The 21906-nt window shown below is 61.1% G+C and overlaps 1 protein-coding gene across 4 annotated transcripts; it reads left to right on the top strand.

Annotated features, from left to right (window-relative positions):
* Nucleotides 1–300: 300 nt before the first annotated feature.
* Csnk1g2 (casein kinase 1 gamma 2) lies at nucleotides 301–21629 on the top strand. 4 transcript variants are annotated; one of them, XM_078033132.1, is made up of 12 exons: nucleotides 305–556; nucleotides 13764–14214; nucleotides 18707–18747; nucleotides 18839–18908; nucleotides 18983–19131; nucleotides 19200–19434; nucleotides 19499–19584; nucleotides 19663–19747; nucleotides 19842–19990; nucleotides 20221–20304; nucleotides 20387–20493; nucleotides 20593–21629. In XM_078033132.1, the coding sequence occupies exons 2-12, from the start codon at nucleotides 14028–14030 to the stop codon at nucleotides 20645–20647; spliced, it is 1248 nt and encodes a 415-aa protein (XP_077889258.1). In that variant the 5' UTR covers nucleotides 305–556; nucleotides 13764–14027; the 3' UTR covers nucleotides 20648–21629. The 4 variants fall into 4 exon arrangements, with proteins under 4 accessions (XP_077889263.1, XP_077889266.1, XP_077889258.1 ...); XM_078033137.1 differs by lacking the exon at nucleotides 20221–20304 and having other exon boundaries at nucleotides 301–556; XM_078033145.1 differs by lacking the exons at nucleotides 305–556; nucleotides 13764–14214 and adding an exon at nucleotides 17720–17894.
* Nucleotides 21630–21906: the final 277 nt, after the last annotated feature.

Consider the following 21906-nt stretch of genomic DNA (forward strand, 5'->3'; position numbering starts at 1 on the left):
ACTCGCGTCGTCATGGCGACGACGGGGCGGGCAGGCAGCGGAAGTCACGCCTCCCGGAGATTGGGATCCGCAGGGCCCCTTCCCCGCTGGCGCACGACGCCGCGGCCGCGCGCCTCCGGCGTCCCAGAGGACGAAGGCCCAGCAGCCTCGGGGCTGCCGCAAAGCGCAGCGGCTGTCGCGCGGAAACCCGCGCTGTCGCAAAGAGACGCGCCACCGCCCCACAGGCCTCGGCCCCGCCCCACGCTGTGACGTGCGCGGCGCGCGCGTCCCGCGCCCCAGCTGCGTCTGCGCAGTGGCGCGCTCAGGCCGCCGCCCCCCGCTGGCCGACGCTGGCGGCGTAAGGCGCGCGGGCCCCGGAGCGGGCGCGGCGGAGCGGCGAGCCCGGCCCTCCCGCCGAACATGCCGAGGCCGGCCCCGTCGGCGCGGGAGCCGGAGCGGGGGCCCGAACGGGCGCCGGAGCCCGAGCCGGACCGTGAGCGCGCGCGGGGCCCGGAGCGGGGGACGCCGCGCTGCTGAGGCCGGCCGCCGCCGCCCGCGGGCCCCAGGCGGAGCGCAGGTAACTACGCGCGCGCCCGCCGCCCGGGTATCCGCCCCACGCGACCCCACAACCCCGCCCGAGCTGCCCCAGCTCTGGGCCCCCTTGAGCCCTGTCCCGTGCCGGGGACTCCGCCTTGCCACACCCGCTGCCCCCCGAGCTCCGGACCCTGGTGACCCCCAGTGACCCGGCTTTCTCGCCGGAGGTCCCGCGGACCCTGAGCTCGGGCCCCCGCCTCGGCCTGGGACCCCGCCTCCACGCTGGGGAAGTGTTGCAGTCCGCGGGCCTCGCGCTGTGGACCCTGGGACCCCAACCCCACCGACCTTTCGCTTTGGACCTCCAGGCTCTGTCCGTGTCCATCATACTCCAGATCCTACTCTGTTGTGACCCCCACACTCCAGATTCTGCTGGCCTCCACTGATCCTTGCTGTCCCCAACCCACCTGTCCCTTCTCTTGAAACCCAGATTCTAGCCCACCTCCCACCCATAGGTGTACCTCGGCCTCCTGCTCGTCCTGAGGCCCCCTGCCCACATGGTCCGATGGCCTCCTGATGTCTGGGCCTGGCTCCTTATGCCTCTCCACTCCCAGTCCTTCCCTCTTCTCCTGTGCCCCGCCTCCACTGTGTGGTCCTGAAGCTTTTGAGGTGCAAAGCCCGTGGATTTGGTGCGAGAAAAGGGGTCTGTTGGGGGAACCTGTTGCGGGTGCTGCTGGGGAACTCCCAGTTCGGCTGGCAGCGTCCTCTGCCTTCCGCCCTGGCCACTGGCTTTGTTTTCCGGAAACACACAGATCAGGGAGGGAGGGGTGAGATGTCTGAGCTGGCCCTTGGGATCCTTGCCTAGACCTTCTGCCCCAACTTTCTGGGGGGAAGACTCTTGATTTGGAGGTTGGGATGGAGAGACGTGTTAAGGACCAGACAGGCTTTGGGGCAGCTGGTTCTTATTCTGCGGCCTCCGGATGGCATTGTTTGCAGGAAGCAGCCCTGGAGGGTGTGTATGTGTAGGTGGAGGCCAGCATTTTCTCTCTCTACTCATAAAGTACAGGCCTGGATCACTGTCTGAGCCCGCATCCACTGGACCTTCCACTTCTGGGGTCCTCCCTCCCCATCACTGGGACAGACCCTGTCCTCATTGGGTGTCTCTAGCCCAGAGGCTCTGGGAGCTTGTGGGTGTGAGACCAGTGAGAAGATAGGAGGGCCCTCCAGTCTAGGGGGAAACCCAACGACCTTTGGAGAATTCGCCCTCTCATAAGGGGCTGGGCACCCTGCCCTACCCCGCCCCAGGAGCCTTGGGGAGAGTGCAGATGGTGCATAGGACCCACAGGTTTGAAAGGGGGAAGTTTGCGGTTGTGGCTGGTAGTTTGTTTTTGTTTTCTGCTTATGTCTCCACCAAGGCTGGGTGGCGCTGACTGATGAATTTCCCAGGCAGCACCCAGAGTGCGTGCAGGCACACACAGGCCTGCTTTGGGTCTCCTGGGCTCAGATGTTGTGTTCAGCGGGTACACTGAGCTCTGGTGCTTCTTAGGAGCCATGTGTGGGAGGGCCCCCTGCAGGGGAACTGGGGGCCCCAGGGGAGGGCCAGATCTAGGGCTCAGAGGCCAGCTGAGTTTCCAGTGGGCAGGTGGGGTGAGCTCTAGGAGGAGCTGGCTCTGTTCACCTGCTCGCCACGGTGGCCAGTGAGTCTGCAGTGGTCATCCTGCCACAGATCTGGTCTGAACATGCTGTGTTTGCAGCAGGACCTGCCAGCACGTCAGGCAGCCTTCTGACTGGTTTGATCACCCTAGTTCCTCTGGGAAATGAGGGATGAATTGTTGTTGTAGGCTCTGGACATGTCTGGGAGGCCAGCCGGCTGCGGTGCTGTCGATGACAGTGCGGAGCTTTGTGCAGACATATTTGTGTGAGTTACCAGCTCCTGTGTCGTCTTACTTTACTTCTCTTCCTTCTTTTTAATTATACGGTAATTACCTCTAGGTTGCAAAAGGAAGTAGGTGAGGCTTTTTTAAATTTAAAGTCTCCCTATCTGCTCATGCCAGCTCTGAGGAAGCCAGCATGCCAGCCATTAATTTGGGGATCAGGGCAAGTATGTGGTGTGCCAGACAGACATAGAGCCACTTGTACGCGTGGGAACTTACAGGTGGGCTGGTGCCCATCTGAGAAACAGGCCCTGGGGCCCTGGCCAGCTCTGTCACCAGCTAGTTGGGACAGAAGCTATGCTGGTATTTGGCATTTCCCCTGGGAGCTTCCATGGAGGAACATACGTGTGGCTTTGTTGTCCCTTTTGGGTGCTACAGAGTTGCTCCAGACCCCACAGGAGCAGCCAGCAGCCTCTCCCTCTGCAAGGGGCTCACAGTCCGTGGCAGCCTTAACTGAGGCTGTGTGGTGGGTGTGGTTGGGAAGAAGGCAGACAGAGAGGCCAGGCTGCGGTTCTGATGGATCTTAGTGTCTGTGTGACCAGGACTGGTGTGGGCTCTAGTCCCCTGGTAACCTTGGACAGGTCAGCATCAGCAGGTTGGTTGGCTTTCTCTTGACCTGGAGAGCAGAGAGACTCCACGCAAAGCAGGCCCTGGGCCCAGGAGACCCGGGCAGTGCTGTGGTGATGGCAGGGCACTAGCTGGGGCCTCATGCCCTACGTAGTGTCCCGCTTGGCACTCAGAGTTACCCTACTCATGCTCAGTTGTGGCCTGCTTTCCTGGGCTGGGCGAGCCTCTTCCAGCTGGTCTATGAGTGTCCCAGGTCATGTTTGTGGAGTAACTGTTGGTGCTGGCTTATGGCGGCAAACACACATCTCCATGCTCAAAGGGCAGTTGTCTGGTGGTGGGGAGGGTCCTCTCAGCCTGCTCTCGTTACAGTGGCTCATGGTACTTGTGCTGTGTTGGTTCTGAGGTAGCTGCACCGCAGCACCCTGCTTCCAGAGGGACCTAGCCCCCTGCTTGGGTGGAGGAGGACCGGGGCTGGTGAGGCTGGTCAACACCGGGGCTGTACCAACGCCTGCTGTACCAGTGGAAGCAAGGAGGGCTGTGTTTCTTGGGAGTTCAGATGGTGGCTGGGCTGGTCTGTGGAGCAGAGAGGACACGTCTCCTGTCCTCTTGGCACCTTCCCTGTTCCTGCCAGTAGTGCCAGCTCCACCTGTGTTCAGGTACTGTGGCTGTGCAGGTGGCCCTGTCCTGGAACTGGCCTGGCTTTGTGGCTTTGGAGCATACCTCATTCTATATATGTGTCTACCCAGTTAGGGCACAGCTGCTCAGTGGGCTGAGGCTAGGACTTCACGGTGAGGCACTGGGACACCAGCAGGACTCACGAGCTCCTGAAACAGAACGGTGTGCCTGGAGCGTTTGAATAGGGGACTGCCAGCCAGTTAGCACGAGCTCCTTTGGCTTCCAGTCTCCAGATGAGACCTCTCTGACTGCTGACACTTGGTGTGGGTGGGACCCCGAGTCCTCAATCACCTCTGAGAGGGGCCCAGTGTGTCCCACAGGCTGGCGTCTTGCCAACTTCTGAAGGAATAGGACCATCTTAACACCTCCACACTCCTTTGCTTTGCCATACCTTGTCCCCAGCTGGCTCCATCCTGCACAGAGGGAGGACATAGGAAGCCTGTGGGGCAGCAGGCAGTCAGAACCGAGCCTGGGAGTCCACCACCATCAAGTCTGTCTCCTCTGCTCTGAGTCCTTTGCTGTCCCTAACAAGGCCTGGCTGGATTGCTAGGGATCCAGGCTCCACCAGCACTTTTTCCTCTTGCTCAGGGTCTGCTTGCCACTCCCTTTCCCAGGGGTCCTGTGAGAGCTCTTGTGTGTCTCTGAGGTACCAGGTCCCTGTTGCAAGTGGGGCTGGCTGAGAGCGGGGCAGTGTGGCCATAGCAGTGCCTCAGGCCCAGAAGGAAATTGCTGCTCATGCCCATTAATGCCCAGTGGCAGGACACCTGTACTTTCTACTCAGGTACTGAGTAGAAAGCAAAGGCACACATCCATCTCCAGAGAAGAGCCATGCTGGCTGTGGGGCAGGAATGGAGGGCTTCCTGACTGGCTAGTGCCATGTAAGGACACCTTGCTCTGAACCTGATGGGTGGCCCATGAGCCTCCTGATGGAGGTACAGAAAGAGGTTGCAAGTCTGGTTGTGCCCGATCTGGAGGGGTACACGCTGTTGCCTAAAGCCCAGAAGCCCCAGAGCCCCCTGCAGAGCAGAGGAGTCCCCAAGGGGGATCTTGGGTCTCCCCGTCTCTGGCTGCGCCTCTGCTTCCCAGCCCCTGTGCTGGAGGTATGTGTGTGGACCTCGGGGCTCAGGGCAGTGTGGGCACCACCTGAGGCTACCTTGAATTGCCCTGGGCTCCTGTGGGGTTCAAGGGTGGGCTTGGGGAAGGCCTCAGGGGTGTCCAATTCTCTGAAAAGCAGAAGTTGATACTGTAGATGATTTATTGTAGCTCATAATTTTACCTTGATACCATTCAGCTTAAAAGTAATGGGTTTCAAAGAAACCTAGTTAGCTGGAAGTCTCTGCTCCCCAGAACTCAGACATTCCATGGCCCAGTTTAGGTCCATAGGAAGAACCCCTTTGTCTTTGAAACCAGATGAGGACATAGTCTGCAGGCCATGTAGAAGGAGGCTCGCCTTCCTCGGGTACCTTATTTCTGAGGTGGCTTCAGGATGTTTGTGTGACTCATAGTGACCTCTGCCTTTTTTGTCTGATCCCCCCAGTTCCCATGTGAGAGGGAAGTGGTGTGCATAAGAGACTGTTCCTAGGTCCGTGGTGGCCATATTGGTCTGTGGAATACCTGGGCAAGGGCAGTTTGCACACATGACCCTGCCCTACCAGGAGGGCTCTCTGGGTGACTTGAGCTTGGTAGGTGCATGCTGGGCTTGTGCTTCCCCATATCCTGGGAGTGACAGAGGCTCACACACATCTCTTTTGTTCTCCTGGGTTGGCCATTTGAGTTCCTTTGTTGGTGTGAGGGAGAATACAGCAAGGGCCTTGAGGGGGTTGCCGGTGTAGGGGTAGGGCCAGCACATCCCTCCTAGTGACCTCAGACATCCCCCCAGGAGGGGCAGTCAGAGCTGTCTGGCCTTCCTGGAGGGGAACAAGCAGCTGGGCTTCTGGAAGTTTAGTTTTTGCAGTTAACCTAGGCCTCTGGGAATTAGGAAGCCCCAGCCAACAGGTCCCAGATTACTTATGATCGGGAGGGCTGGGGGGGGGGTTCCTGGAGGCAGATGATGCTGGGGCACCCCTCCTTATTGCCCCTAGAATGGTCTAGAAAAGGTCTTGGGACTGTGGGAGGGCCTCTGGTATTTGTGCACAGGTGAGGTGAGCCCAGCACCTCACTGACCAGGTCAGGGGTGTGCCATGCTAGGAGCAGGAGCCCTGGGCTGCACCCTGGGGGCCAGGGCTAGTGGGCGACTTACCAGTGCTCCCACAGCCCTGCTCACTCCTCTCTGCACCTCCAGCTCCAGGTCTTGTACCTCCTGTGGGCGCACACCTCTGCATTCCTCTGGAATATGTATACACCCTCCCACAGTAAAAGCCAGTGGTTTAGGCAGGACCCTGGTCCTACATGGCTACAGGGTCTCATAGTTTCCTAGCCTGTGCAGCTGGCCCCTGGGCACTGGCCAGTGCTGTGCCCACTGTTTCTTAGCAGTTTCATTTGTAGTCCATATATCACATAGCCACTTTCCCAAACAGGCCAAGCTTGTGGACCCGGCCCTCTGCACTGCCCCCATAAGCCCTGACCTTGATGTGGTGTTCCCAGATCCTTCTGCACTCTGGACCTGGAGGTGTCTTTACCAGGGCAGGTGCTCCCTCAAACTTCAGTCTATAAAAAACACATGGTGGGCATGGTGGCCACACCTGTCATCCCCGCTCCTTGGGAGGCTGAAGCAGGAGGATGGCAAGTTCCAAGCCAGCCTAGGCAATTTAGCAGATCCTGTCTCAAAAAGGGCTGGGGTGCACCTCAGTGGTAGATGCCCTCAGGTTCAATCCCGGTACAAAAAAAATAGGCTAGAGTCTAGCTCAGTAGAGCACTTGCCTAACACATGTAAGGCACTGGGTTTGATCCTCAGCACCACATAAAAATAAATAAAATGAAGGTATTGTGTCCATCTACAACTAAAAAAAAAAAATCCAAAAGAAATTTAAGTCAATGTGAACCTGCGGTTGTATCAGAGGTGTTGTGTGAGGCCCTGGGTTCAGTCACTGCACCGAAGACAAAGTAAATATAAAACGTCAGTGCAGGGTGGGTGTGGCTCAGCGGTAAGCGCTCGCCTAGCACTGCAAGGCCCCGGGTTCCATCCTCAGCACCACGCAAGATAAATAAATAAAAGTGTTTTGTCCGACTACAACTAAAAAATATTAAAAATATAATAATTCACCCATTAAAAGTCTACGTTTAATGTTTTTTTTTTTTTTTTAAGTGCAGAGCTTTTTGCAACCCTTTGTGGTTATGCTTCCAGGATTCAACTGGACCCCCCATCTCCCCAACCACAGGATTTCCTCCCATGGGGACTGTGACTGGGGTGGTCCTTCCCTGCCAGGACTTGTCTGGCCACCCCAGTTGACTTACTATTGCCCTGAGACACAGGACGCTCCCCCCCCCCCCGTGGCCAGCTGGACAGGTATTCCCTAATTGCCACCATCTGCCATAAGAGCCTGTCCACGGCTTTTGATGTCACCTTTGCTCTGTGGATTGTTTCCTTCTGTGGAAGTGAGTCAGGCTTGTGTGGAGGGAAGTGCAGAGCGCAAGAGGAAGTGAGCTGGGCTGCCCTGACAGTGGTGGCTTCTTGCAGCTGGCTCCTTGTGTGCCCATTACTACATCTGCTTGTGCTGTGGTACCTAGGTGACAATGTCTGTCTTCCCACAGACCTCTGTATGACATTGTAGCCACCTGGGTGAGTGTGGACCTCTCCCGAGCCTGTGGTCCTTGCTGGGCACTATGGACCCTGGGCTTGATTGTTCTCTGGTGATGCCCTGGACACCGCATGTGCTGAGCAGCATCCTTGGCCTCTGCCACTTCATGCCAGGTGCTCCCCATTCTGACACCTCAGGTGTCCCCAGGCCTTGCCCAAGGCCTCCTGGGAGGCAGAATCATCTGAGACTTTCTGGGGGTCCCCAGAGCACTGCCTCCTACAGCCTGAGGGTGCTGCCCACGGTGAAGTCCCCGAGTTGAGGAGAGGCCAGGCCCAGAAGCCGGGGCCCTAGCTCCTGAGTCTGGCCTGTTGGCAGTTCTGTGACTGACCAGCAGGAGCAGGGATGGACCCGCTTTCTCCTGTGGCCCATGAGATGAATGCAGCCGTCCGTCCCTTGCCCTTCCTCCTCACCTGGCTCCGCCTCTTTCTTTTTGGTTTTTATTATAGAAGTTTTCAAGTGCCCCACTGGCAGAGACGCCAGTGCGTGAGCTCTGGGCTGGGACAGGTCCGTGGCAGGTCTGTGGTGTTCAGTTTCTCTCCTGTGGACTCTCGTCTTCCCCTCCCATGTCACAAGGCTCCACTGTCTTTGGGGATCAGCATGCAGACTGCAGCCAGGTCTCCCCTCCCAGTGACACCCTACCTGGCCTGTGCCCCTGGGTAGGTGCTGGCTCTGGACTGGGAGCTGTGCTGGTGATGTCAGCCAGGGACTGTGACATCACTGAGTGGAGGAGGCAGAGAAGGGGCCCCTGGTGTCTCCAGCAGGGGAGCTGGTCTGTGCCTGGCAAGATGGAGAATCCCCAAAAGAACAGGGCAGGTAATTCTCCTGGAGGGGATGCGCCCACCCAGAGCCATGTCCAGTCAAGTAGGCTCCCCATTTCTGCCCAGCTGTTGGTCAGCTGCCTGGACAGTGAGCATCACAGGCTGGCCTTGGGCCCTGTCCTCTGTCCAGGCCAGACCATTGGGCAGGAGCTGTCCCCAATCTGTGCCCTGAAACTCCACCCTTGGGGGAAGCCTTGCGTGGGGAGAGCTCTTTTGTGGGCCTCGTGGCTCAGGCTGAGGCAGATTTTAATTTTAGGGCAGGGAGAGGGCTTAGTGACCCCACCCTCCCCCTTGGTATTTTTAGCTTCACTTTAGCCCAGCTGGGTCTAATGGTGGCATTTCCGTTTACCCCAGAACCTACTCCCAGGCAAAGATGGGCCCAGTGGCTTAGGGTCCCCCTGTTCTTCTGTCCTAGGTAACCCACACTCCCAGGCCCGGCCCCCTCATAGGTAGTCCTGCTGGGTCCGTGTGTCCAGGAGAGGCTGACACCTTGTGCTGCTGGTGGGTGACCGTCACCCTCCAGCCCTGCCTGGGCCAGGATTTACCAGGAGGCCTGAGTCTGGTGGCAGCTTCTTCCCTAGGAGGGGCCTTGGGGTCTCCCAGGTGCTGTCACCTTTCTCATGCTCATGGGGTAGGCAGGTGTGATCTGGGGGGGCCTAGTGAGCCTGGGAGGTGGAGCTCCAGCTGTGGGAGGGGAAAGGCTGTGAGCATCACCCTGCACCAGAGCAGGAGCGTGAGCAGAGGCCACAGCCCCTTCCCAGGTGAGGTGTGGGAACCGCTTGGCCTCAGTGACTTCTGTGCTCTTGCCCTGTGGCAGCCCAGACACTGGGGTGACCACACCACCTGAGCTGGGACTGCCCTGCTGGCCCCCACACCATAGTGCTCACAGCTCGAATGCACCTCCTAAGCACAGCTCCTGGGGTGGTGTCCGGCCTGGGTGCTTCTGTGCAGATTTCAGGCCTGAGCGTCTTGCTTTGAGGGAGTGTGCCGAGCTCTGTTTTCCTTGGAGTCAGCTTCTCCCTGTGAGCGCTGCGCAGCCCGCCACCATCAAGGGGAAGAGGGCCGTTACCCCAGAGTGGCCTCAGGGAGCAGGCCCAAGAGCCACTTGTCGGTGGCGTGAACATTTGCCCTTCTCAGGAGGTGGTCCCCGGGGCACAGCCCCAGTCTTGCAAGCCTGGCGCGCAGGGCTGCCGTCACCTGGCCCCGCTGCACCACCTCTGGGTCCCCACCTGCTGGCCTCAGGTGCTGGCCTTGGGCGACTTTGAGGGATGCCAGGGAGGTTTGAGTGTTTCGGTCTTGGCTCTGTGTGGCGTGGCACCTGGTGGAACTCTGACAGGGTGCGGGTCACCGGAAACGGGAGGCCAGGCTGTGGGGTCGACGGGACATATGCGGGCCCTGCGGCTACACGCTCATGGGCATTGGCAGCCCTGTTCTCAGCGCTGCAGGATGGGGCCTGCGTGGGTGATGTGTGGACACTTGGCTGACTGGCTTGGGGGACTGATCCACAGCCATGTGAAAGGGAGGGCCCTGGGAAGCCTGTTGGGTTCTGCAAGTTTCTTTTTCTTGTTTTTGATTGATAGGCTTAATTTTTAAGAGCAGTTTTAAATGTAAGGAGAAACTAAAGCACAAAGCACTGCCACACACCCTGTAAAGAACCCCTGTTGTGGTCACCAAGCCAGCGTCTGCGCCTCCTTGCTAGCTGGGGTCAGGGTCTCACTGAGGCCAAGGCTCCTCTGGGCCGAGCCGTCCACACTGTCTCACCACCAGGTTCCTGAGGTTGGGCCTGCCCCACGGGCACTGGTCCTTGGGAGCTCTCTGCTCCCGGCACCTCGTCTTCCCACTCGCCTAGCAAGCCAGGCTTCCTTCTGTGCCTTGTCCTGCCCTGTGAGCACTGGCCCTGCCGGTCCTGTGACAGCCAGCGATGTTCTTGCCTCCCTCAGGAGCCTGTTTCCTGGGTTCCCATCTCTCCCCTGGAATTCAATTCACATTCCTTTGTCCAGAGTTGTGTTCCAGAGAAGGCCTTGGTCCGGAATGGAGATGTCTAAGCTCACCAGGAGCAGCCTTAGGCATGCAGCAGCCACCCCCAGTGTCACAGCCCTGACAGCCAGGAGGGGTCTGGTGGACTCAGGACAACAGGCGGAGCAGCTGCCTGCTGGGAGGGCAAGAGCCAGGGGCCTGGCTGGTGGCGGCAGTGTTCCATGTTGGGAGGCCTTCAACAAGCATGGGAGTTCCCAGCAGAGCCTCTTTGGTGCCACCTGCTGCCCATCACCTTCCCCCCTGCACTGGGTGTGGCTGTGCCCTGGCCATTGCCACGAGTCCCCCCAGTGCAGCAGTATCTACCTTGCCACCTCCACGCCTGTCTGCTTGGCAGCAAGGCACCCACAGCAGAAGGGCAGACTGGGACAGGCCCAGCCGGCCCCTGGCAAACCCCACCGAGGGGAGGTGTGCACTCCTGGTCCTCCTGGGTGGGGCAGGGCCAGCCCTGTGAGTGGAGGCTGCAGGTGGGCGTGGCTCCCCCAGGTCAGGATGTGGGCCTAGCCCAGCCTGAAGCTGCTGTCCTTCCCCTGAGGTGCTGGGTGAGCTAGCTTCTGGGGCGTCCTGTTGGCCTGGGGTGCAGAGCATGGTTTCTTCTGAAGTAGCTCTGGTAAGGAGCCCTCTGGGCATCGTCCTGCCACCCCTGTGTTTCCCCAGAAAGGCCCTGCTGGTGGTCCCACCGCTGTGGGTCTGCTCTGGATGGCTCCAGCATTAGCCAGTGATGTCTGGAGGTGCTGCTGCTGAGAACTGGCCTCCCACCTCCATGTACGGGGTGTCCCCTGTGGTACCAGGTCCCCACTCGGGGTGAGATAGCTCCAGAGGGGAGAGGACGCAGGCCTACTGGGAGACCCTATGCTGGTGTCTAGGAGGGCTCAGTTTGGACAGCTAGGAAGGTTGGAGACCTGCACCAGTGTCCTCAGTCGTGCAGGCGGGGGCATTGGGGAGCGCTGAGCAGGGTGGGGGTGGCCCGCGTCCTTACCATTTGCTCAGGTATGGCCGTTCATCTGCACCCTGCTGCTGGCTGCCTCCTTGTGTCCAGCACTGTGGCAGGGCCTGACTGCCTTGTGTGGTCTGGGGAGAAGTTGCAGACCGTGCACACAGGGTCAGCGAGCCTTCTGCAGCTCTCCCCTACCACCAAGAGGGCTGTGGGCACCGTGGAGCAGCACAGCACCTGGGAGCGTGCGCAGGGGCCTGAGCTGGTGGAGTGGGCAACAGTGCAGCACCCCGCGGTGCTGCTTCTAGAAACCTCCGAGAGTCTCCACCCGGCCCTGGAGCTCTGCAGGGTGACAACCCAGACAGCCCAGGCATCCGTGATGGACGAAGGGACACAGCATGCCCGTCCACGTGCAGAAGTGTGGTGACAGCTGCAGTGTGGAGGGACCTCAGTGAGAGCCAGATAAACGAGGCCGCAGTGTGTGACGCAGTGACAGGAGGGTCCAGGACGGGAGTTTGCAGAGACAGGACGTAGGAATGATGGTTCACGTGAATTCCGTGGCACAGTTTACAGATTATAATAAAGTGACGAACCTGGGCATTCTGCATAGCCACTGACTCTCAGCGTGTGCTGCTCTTGCTGTGTCCTACGTCCCCAGCCAGCCAACGGCTGTTTCCAGCCCACACCTGTGTGCCATGCTGACCCACTGCCTGACCCAGCGGGGCCTGAGCTGAAGCCACCCTCACAGCTGGAGGCCAGACTTCCTGCTGTGTGACATTGGCCAGGGCCTGCTTCTCCGTCTGGCCTCAGTACTGGTCAGCCAAGGTGGTGTGGTGTGATCTGAGGTGTGTGTGTCATCCCAAGCACAGCCCCAGGACACTGCTCTGTGTTCTCCTGCGTCTCTCCACTCAGATGCCACAGAAGGAAGCTGTCCTGGAGGGGCAGGCAGAGCAGAGCAGGGCAGCCGAGTGCCCGCAGTCCTGGAGGCTGGTGGGGCTGCCTGCTTTTCCTAGGACCCAGGCCAGGTTTTCAGGGGCCCTGACTGCAGCCCTTTCTTGCCCTGCTGGGCAGGAACTGGGAGTGACACCAGCCTCCTTCCAACACTGGCACTGGCACTTGTCGCCAGGACTGTTCTGACACTAGGGTGGGGGCAGCCTTGAGGTGCCATTTTGGTTAGGCAGGTCTGGGCCTCTGAGGAGGCCTCACGGCTGCACCTACCCTGAGACTGCCCTGTGTCGTCATGTCCCTGTGACCATATCATCTCTGGGGTCCCCATCTGTGACCCAGAAGTGGCTCCTGAACCTTTGGTCCACCTGCACCTGGCAGGCCCTTTAATGTGGACAGCTCTGGGGGCTGTGAGGCCCCGAGATGAGGCAGCAGGGTTATCAGCCTTGTCACCCCTACCTGCGAGGCTCCTTTATCACCTGCTGACCCCCAGGAGTGTCCTTGGGTCCTGGGTGGGCCCCCCTCATGTGCAGGACAGCTGTGTCAGGGCCGAGTGAGTGCGCCCATGCAGGTATGGCCTGCAAGTGCTCTCGTGCCCACCGGTCCTCCTGCAGCCCCCCTCAGCCCTGCATCTCGGCCTGACCCTGTATAGTTGTTTTAGGGGCTGGTTTCTCAGATGCCCAGCTCCCTAACTGCCAAGTGGGCCAGAGACAGGACAACCAGGCAGGAGCGAGCCCGGGCACAGAGGCCAGAGCAGGCAGGCACCAATATGCTTCAGGGGTGCGGCCTCTAGCAGTGGACGAGTTTGGTGAGTGGTGGTGTGAGTGCTGGGGATCCAACGACTCGGGCCTCCCTATGCTGCGGGGCGCACATGTTTTGGAGGCCAGAGGCCCCCTGCTGGGAGCAGCTGGATGCTAGATAGGAGGGCAAGACCTGGAACCTGGCTAGGAAGGCCTTGATGTGGGCCTGAGTGAAAGGGGAGGTCAAAGGGCAGTTCTGGAGGACCAGGTGTCCAGTGGCGCACCCTCCCCACCCTAGCCAGCCGAGCCCCCGCTGCCTCCTCGCTGGAGTAGTGCAGCTGCCAGGGCTACCTGGGCCGTGGGAAGCCATTGCCCTTCCCAGGCCTGCCCCTCCTCCCCAGTGTCGCCAGCCATCCAGGGATGCCAGCTGAGGTCAGGCAGTGAGGCCACGCCTCTGCCCGGGACGCTGTCTGCTGTCCTCTGTCGTGTGCCCTCTTCCTCTCCCTGGCCAAGAGATGAGCTGGAGGGTTGGCCCTCTGCTCTTCCTGGCTCAGCCTTCCAGGGCCTCTGCCACCTGCCGATTGCCAGCAGCCTCTTGGCCATCCCACCAACCTTTGCTGTGCCTCTGACCCCATCATCAGTGTCTCTGGTGGCGGGGGGTGGTGCATACAAGGGCTTCCCAGGGTCGGGGGCAGGGATGTCACTTGTCGCGCTCAGACCTTCAGAGATCCTTCCAGAACACCAGCTACTTGGGGCCCCTCTGGGTGCTGTCCTCAGTCACCCTGCTCACGGCCTCCACGCCCCTGGGGGGCCCATAGTGGTCTGCCCTTGTCCTCCTGGCTTCCTGACCTGTGCCTCTCTCTCTGCAGCTGGGCGCCACGAGATCTGAGGCCGAGGGACCTTGCCAGCAGCATGCCTCTCCCCCTACGTGACCCTGAGGCCCTGGAGATGAGCACCGCGGCAGGACCCACCAGAGCGGCCTCGTCCCACTAGCTCCCCTGCCGGGAGCCGCAGGCCGCCCCGCCCACGCCGCTGGGCCCATGGCGTGTTAACACAGAGCGGCGACCTCTGGTTCACAGACGGGCTTTGCACGCAGCAGAGTCACCGTGGAGAGGCCAGGGTACCACAAACTGATGGATCTTGACAAGAAAGGAGGGAAAGGGGAGCTGGAGGAGGGCCGGAGAATGTCCAAGACCGGCGCGGGCCGGAGCAGCCATGGCGTCCGGAGCTCGGGGACCAGTTCAGGGGTCCTGATGGTGGGCCCCAACTTCCGCGTTGGCAAGAAGATAGGCTGTGGCAACTTCGGGGAGCTTCGCCTAGGTGAGCCGCCCGCCGGCAGCAGCTGGGGAGGTCGGTGCGGCAAGGCTGCCGCTGTGGTGGCCAACACCCCTTGAGCTGCTGTGGATCATAAATGGGGGTCAGCCTCTCACCCTGGAGTGGGCTTGGGGAGCAGGGAGCCTGGGCCCCCCTCTCCCTTCTGGGGGCGGTGTTGTCACAGGGAGGGGCTCACAACAGTGGGGAAAGAGGCCAAGCCAGGCTCTTCAAAGTGGTTACTCCCACCCCAGCCCAGGTTCTGAGCTGGACTAAGGCCTCTCCACTTTGCAGGCCCAGCTTTGCTCGGTTGTCAGCTCAGGAGAGCTCTGGCCACGCTCCGCATCAGGGCTCGTGCTGTTCCACGTTCAGACCACACCTGGCATAGCCAGGTCCCAGGGGCACGCACTGGGAGCCCAGGGTTGGGCCCCTCCCTGGCCGGGGGTGCCTTCCCTTTGGGGCCCTGGTGGTCAGCACCACACCCTTGGGAGCTCCATTCTCAGCAGGTGGCCCAGGAAGGCCCTGGCCCTAGAAATAGAATCCAGTTTTGGTGCTTCTGGAGCTTCCGGGTAGCCCCAGGCTCCTGAGCACTTCGAGGGTGCTGCCCCCCCCACCCCCACCCCGCCCCCCCGGAAGCAGTGGCATCTGTTATTGGAACTTGCTGGAGACACCCAAGCACATGAGCTCCACCCCACACTGGTGCCTGTCATCATAGGAATCAGGGTCACTTAGAGGGAGCAGGGACAGGCAGGGACAGATAAGGTACAGGGTGGCAGTAGGACCTGCCTTGTGTGCGCCCCATGCAGGTTGGGCCTCATCAGAGCCCCGGATTGCCAGAGCAGTGGACATTGACTTAACAGCACCTTTGTGGCAACTGCCTGGGGCCCAGGACACGGGTGGTGGACACCCCAGGCCCCACTTGTTCCTTTCCTGTGTGTTGGGGTCTGTGATCCCCTCTTCCACCTCAGGTTCCTCACCTGTTGATGGGGTGGATGACAGTTCCCCTCTCGAGGGACTGATGCGGGCTTCAGGGAAATGGTCAGGCTGAGGAGTGCGTGGCCAGTGCCAGGTCCATAATCTGCTCTGTGCACTTGGGCAGCCCCTCGTCCCTCCTGAGGAGGGCAGTGTTTCCCTGCATTCTCTTCAGCAGGCAGTGGCCAGGAGGCCAGCTTGGCACCGCCCCTGCCCCCAGCCTGCTCTGCTCTGCAGAACCACTGGCCCCAGAGCCTCCTGCCTGTAGCTAGGCTCCGGGTCCTCAGTAGCAGGTGGAGTCCCACCTGCAGGGACTTCGAGACCCAGCACTGCTGCCCCGAGGCTGTGAGCATGTGCACACCCTCACACAGCGGTCCCTGGACAGCCCAGGCTGGCCTCGTACACCTCTGGGGACCCAGGTGGCTGTATGGGTTGTGTCCTTGGGCAGGGAGCCCAGGAGCTGGGGCGGTGGGGGCTGGGGGGGCTTTTGTTTTACTGAGGTTTTAAAATCGCAGTGTGGGCTCTTCCTGTCCACCTTCTTTGGTTTGGCGTATTTCACTTTTTTTTTTTTTTTTAATTTTTATTGTAGATGGACATAATACCTTTATTTTACTTGTTTATTTATGTGGTGCTGGGGACGAAACCCGTGGCCTCGGCCTCGTGTGTGCTAGGCAAGCGCTCTGCCACTCAGCCCCAGCCCTTACTTTTATTTTTATGGTTATTATTTTTGAGATAGGGCCTCTCTACATTGCCAGGTTGGCCTGGAACTTGTCGTCCTCCTGCCTCAGCCTCCTGAGCAGCTGGGTGACAGGCGTTGCCCCATGGCGCAGCGTGTTTCTGAGTGACAGGGCTGTTTGTCAGCCGTCACTCCGCACAGCTGTAAGGCCACCTGCTTGCGGAGAGCAGCACGTTGCACCCTTCACTTCCTGCTAGAGATGTGTGGCATTTCCCTGGCTGGGCTGTGGGGGACGCAGCTGTCCTCCCTTCCAGGCTGGCCTGGAACTTGTGATCCTCCTGCCTCAGCCCCAAGTCCTGGGATGACAGGCGAGGTCACCGTACCCAGCCTCCTGGAACTTTGCAGTGGCTAATTTAATCTGCTCTGGGCTTCGGCACAGGGTCCCAGACGAGGCCTTTCATAATGAACAGCAGCCTATGGGCTGACTGTTCTGCAGGCTGGAAATCCATGGGCAGGGCCAGCGTTGGGCAGGGGCCTCCTGTCCTTCCCTCCCTGAGGGTGCTGTGCGCCAAACACCCCTGCCACACCCCTGCCCTGGAGGTCAAGTCTCCGCACTTGAGTCCGGGGTTCCAGGGGCATGTCCGAGCCACAGCGCTGTTAAGGCCCCCCTCTGTGGCATCTTTCACTCCCTCCCTGCTCTGGCTGCAACTCGCTCCTCCTGCTCGGGGGTTTGGCGGAGCTCTGTGGTGCTGGTCTGGCCCCTGAAGCTGGCCCAGGGACTCTGCTGTCTTGCAGGCTTGAGACTGCATTGGTCCTGGTGGCTCTCCTTAGTGACACATCAGGTCTACAACGCCCCCTCCACAGGGTGTGGGCTCTGGACTTGGAGTCTCAGCAGGGAGTCTGGGGAGGTGTCTGTTTTCAGTGGTTATGCCTAGGGTCCTTCAGCCTGTGTGGCCTTGGAGTCTTTCTTTGCCCCAGGGTCCCTGGGAGCTGTACTGTGTCAGGCCTGGAAGTCTCCTACCTTCTGCATGTGTGGCAAGGGCCCTCACAGGAGCCCTCAGAGAACCCTTTGGGGTCACAGGTCCCCAGAGACCTCAGACGCCTGTGTACATGCCCCTCTCAAGCCCAGGCCACCTCCAAGCCCTTGGACTCTCATGCTCCCAGATATGCAGTCAGAAGGCCAGGGCAGCTGAAGGCCTCTCCAACCAAGTACAGGAAGAAAATCACCACCGACAACTGACTAAGAGATGTCCTCGGAGCTAGGCCGAGGCCACACTAAGAGCGTACACTAAGCAGGCACACGGGACTGTGAGGAGGTGTTGCAGGGCACCCATTGACAGCACTGGCTGCCAGATGCAGAGGTCACACCTGTCCTCCCCGCACCTGGGAGGCTAAGGCAGATGCATCACAGGTTCCTGGCCAGCCTGGGCATCCCAGCAAGACCCTACCCCAATATAGAAAATAAGGAAGTCTGGGGATGTGGCTCAGTGGTAGAGCACCCTGTGTTCAGTCTCCAGAACCGAGAAACGAATCACAGGAACCACAACCATATGATACAAGGAAAACCACCCATTGGAAAAAACAGGCAGAAGACCTGAACAGAGGGCACTCAGAATGGCCAGTGCTCAGTGAAGGGGCAGGGTGCAGCGGCACACTCCACCTGGCCCCGCGGAGGCCAGGGCACCAGCATCCCTGGCAGCACCAGTTCTCAGGAGGGTCCCAAACTGGAAACCACTCATGCGTACCCCAAGTGGGTGAACATAGCAGAAAGCAGGTGCACACCCCGAGCCTGCGGCCTGGTGCCGCCCAGCTGCCTCTTGAGAGCCCTAGAGTTCCCCCAGGGTGGTGTGGGCCTGCAGGCCACCTCCAGTGCTCTCCTCACGTTTTTGGCATGTTTGGAACTATGCTGATGGACAGCCCCATTTGTACCCCTGGCCAGGCCAGGGGCAGTGTGCAGTAGTGGAGAGGAGCCTGCTCACCGCAGGCATTCGCTCACGCCCACATCCTGCAGGCTCCTACTTGCAGGCCACTGGAGACACTGGTAAGACTGAGTGGCCAGCATGGCCGAGGAACGCACCAAAGCCAGGGGAGCCACTGTGACTGGCTGCAGGCACAGGGCAGAGTGTGGCCATCTGTCGTCTCGGCCACCTGGCTCTGTGTGCTGTCTCGAGCACCTAGGCCACTCGGCTACAGTGGGTGGAGGGCACCTGGAGGCCTCTCCTGCAGCAGGACCAAGGCAGGAGGAGGGCCCCAGTCCTTGACATAGCATGTGGCCTTGTGGTCAGAGCCAGGGCAGGACAGGGCTGCTGGGGGCGGCCTTCCACACTGACAAGTGTAGGTGGGCAGTGGTGTGTGTGCTGTGAGGTGAGCACACAAGGGTGCGGGGGCAGCTCTGCCTGAGGGAGTCGGGTGGGAGTCTGCTCACGCAGTAGATGCCCACCTGGGGTCGGCTACTGCCCTGAGCTAGACGAAGTCACCAAGTTGGGGCCACACTGCCCTCACGGGGTTCAGGGCTAGGGCAGGCTTAGTGACCACCTTCCCCTCCATCTAGCAGTGAAAGCCCAAACTGTTAGGACGTGCTGCCGTGTATTTTGCCGGTTTCGGGATGGAAGCCTGAAGGGCCTCCTGTGGGGGGAGGGGCTGTGCCCTAACCAGCCTGGGGTGCAAGGTTCCTGCCCCGGGGTACTGGACAGACTCAGTGGGCTGCCTCCCTGGGGCCTCCGGTGAACAGAGATGGGGTATGGGCTAGCTTCGGAGTACGTGGGGGCTACGTGCAGGGTGGGGAGGACAGGGTCCTGCCAGGTCAGGAGGTGCTCCTGGCCCTGCTGCCCTGATGGCTTTTTGTCCCCACAGGAAAGAACCTCTATACAAATGAGTACGTGGCTATCAAACTGGTGAGTCCTTCCTTCCTATCCTCCCAGCCAGGCCCACAGGGTCCCAGGGCGCCGGGCAGGCTCGGAGGGGTAACGTCCGCGTCTTCCCCAGGAGCCCATCAAGTCCCGGGCCCCGCAGCTGCACCTGGAGTACCGCTTCTATAAACAGCTCAGCGCCGCAGGTAGGGGCAGGCCCTGGGGGGGCCCGCGGGGCAGGGGGCGGCCGGCGGCCAGCTTAGCGCTGTCCCCTCGGCAGAGGGCATCCCTCAGGTCTACTACTTCGGCCCGTGCGGGAAGTACAACGCCATGGTGCTGGAGCTGCTGGGGCCCAGCCTGGAGGACCTGTTCGACCTGTGCGACCGCACCTTCACGCTCAAGACGGTGCTCATGATCGCCATCCAGCTGGTGCGGGGGCGGGCCGGGCGGCGGGGGGGGGCGGGGCCGGGGCCCGCGCTGAGGCTCGGCCCCCGCAGATCACGCGCATGGAGTACGTGCACACCAAGAGCCTCATCTACCGGGACGTGAAGCCCGAGAACTTCCTGGTGGGGCGCCCGGGGACCAAGCGGCAGCACGTCATCCACATCATCGACTTCGGGCTGGCCAAGGAGTACATCGACCCCGAGACCAAGAAGCACATCCCGTACCGCGAGCACAAGAGCCTGACGGGCACGGCGCGCTACATGAGCATCAACACGCACCTGGGCAAGGGTGAGCTGCACGCGCGGGCGGGGGGCGGGCGCGCGGGCCGCGCTGAGCCTGCTGTCCCCCGCAGAGCAGAGCCGCCGCGACGACCTGGAGGCGCTGGGCCACATGTTCATGTACTTCCTGCGCGGCAGCCTGCCCTGGCAGGGGCTCAAGGTAGGCGGGCGGGCGGTGCGGGTCGGCGGGGGCGGGGGGGGGGGGGAGGGACGTGGTCACTGACCGTGAGACCCGCAGGCCGATACGCTCAAGGAGCGGTACCAGAAGATTGGGGACACCAAGAGGGCCACACCCATCGAGGTGCTGTGCGAGAGCTTTCCAGGTGAGAGTCCCGCCCTGCAGCACCTCCACCAGCCCCGTCCTGCCCCTGTCCCCGCCCTCTCCTTCATTCCCAGCTGTTGTCCTCTCTCCCGCAGAGGAGATGGCCACGTACCTGCGCTACGTGCGGCGCCTGGACTTCTTTGAGAAGCCCGATTATGACTACCTGCGCAAGCTCTTCTCCGACCTCTTCGACCGCAGCGGCTTCGTGTTCGACTACGAGTACGACTGGGCCGGGAAGCCCCTGGTAGGTGACAGTGGGCAGTGGGCCAGAGAGTCCCTAGTAGGTGAGGTGGGTGGCCGGCCAGGAAGTCCCTAGTAGGTGATGCTGGGCAGTGGGCTGGGAAGCCCCCTGCAGGAGGGGGGCTTCGGCCCTTTGCGCTGGGGTACACCTGTGTGCAGGGGTAGTGGGTCAGAACCCCATCCTAGGGCGTCAGAGTCGGGCCTCCCGGGCTATCCTGACACCCGCTCCCGCAGCCAACACCCATTGGCACCGTCCACACCGACCTGCCTACCCAGCCGCAGCACCGGGACAAAGCCCAGCCACACAACAAAAACCAGGTGAGGGTGGCCCGGGGCCCCCTACATCCCAGGGAGGTGCCAGGCGTCTGGCATGACTCCCCCACTGCCCCCGCCCACCCAGGCGCTGAACTCCACCAATGGAGAGCTGAATGCAGATGACCCCACAGCCGGTCACTCCAATGCCCCAATCACAGCCCCCGCTGAGGTGGAAGTGACAGATGATACCAAGTGAGCTTTGGGGCGGGTCTCCAGGGAGGGGACACCTGGGCAGAGTGTGTGTGGACTGCCAGCCTGGTACCTCCCTCCCTCCTTGGTGTCCTCCCACAGGTGCTGCTGTTTCTTCAAGAGAAGGAAGAGAAAATCTCTGCAGCGACACAAGTGACCGGGTGCCTGCAGCGCCTGCACCTACTGCGCGCAGCCTCTGGCTGAGCTTGTCCAGGAGGCCCGCGGCTCTCCACGGTGTCTGGGGCCAGAGCCCCTCCGGAAGCCCAGGCAGACTGCCGGGGCGCGTGGACCGCAGGCCCCCACCCCCAGGACGTGGGGTCACTTCCTTCACTTAAGACTTCGGCCGAAATGTCTACAGCTGTGTCTAGTCCTCCCCTTCGAGAGCATTAACTATTTAAAACAAGGAAACAAGGAAAAAAGAGCAGAGGCCTGCCCTGCCCCCGCCCTTCCCATCTCCTTGGTGATGAGTCGCGTGACCCTGGAGGCCCCCGGGCCACTCGTTAGCCTCATAAAGCCCAGCTTGTCTCCCTCGATCCAAAGCCCGTTTTCTCGAGGGGGGGCAGGCCCAGCCTGGGAGGGGCACTTTGGGTCATCTTGCCAGGCCACCTAGGAGGGGGCCCAGGCATTGCTGCCAGGGTGAGGCCACCCCCTGGGCCTCCCCCAAACCAAAGGGGAAGGTGGGGGCGGGGCTGCAGCTGAAGCCAGCCCCCAACCAAAATGCTGCACCAAAGCTCTGGCGCCAGGGCGCGGCAGCCTTTTCCAGCCCGGCCTGCACCGGGTGGGCGCACTTGCTCCCGGAGGTTGTGCCCAGGACCCCGAGGGTGTGCGGCCTCTGACCCCACTCTGGCGCAGGGGCCGCCGGGCTCCTGCTGCCTGCCGGCTGCGGCCCCTGGTCTCCCGGCCTCGGTGGGGGCACCGCCGCGGGAGACCACGCCTTAAAGCCCCCGCCCCACACCAGGATGTGGTGGGGGCGCCTGGAGGCTGCGGGGGTGGGCGGAGGCGCCGGGCCTCCCCAGCGGTGGTCGAGAGTAGTACTTGCTTTACAAAGTGTACAGAAATGGCATTTACGTTTCTCTGACGCTTCCTTGAAGCCATAGAATTTAGGGGCTTTTTTAAAAAATAAAAGAAAAACGAAACCACTCCTGGGTGCCGGCCTGGTATTTCCAAGGGAGGGCCAGGAGAGTGTGCAGACGGGAGCGCGAAGCAGACGCGATGGGCCGGGAGAGCCACAAACGGGTCTCCAGGCGCACGTCGCAGGCCGGAGAACAGAAGGTCCCTGCCGGCCCGCACGTTGGGGGACGCAGCACCCGCGCAGCGGACGGAGCCAGGCAGCGGCCCTCCGCTCGCAGCAGGCTGACTCCAGCGCGGGTCCCAGCCTCCTGCCCTTCTCCGCCCGCTTCCCGCGGAGGAAGCAAG

The sequence above is a fragment of the Ictidomys tridecemlineatus genome, chromosome 2 (assembly GCF_052094955.1).
Source record: "Ictidomys tridecemlineatus isolate mIctTri1 chromosome 2, mIctTri1.hap1, whole genome shotgun sequence".
Classification (NCBI taxonomy): domain Eukaryota; kingdom Metazoa; phylum Chordata; class Mammalia; order Rodentia; family Sciuridae; genus Ictidomys; species Ictidomys tridecemlineatus.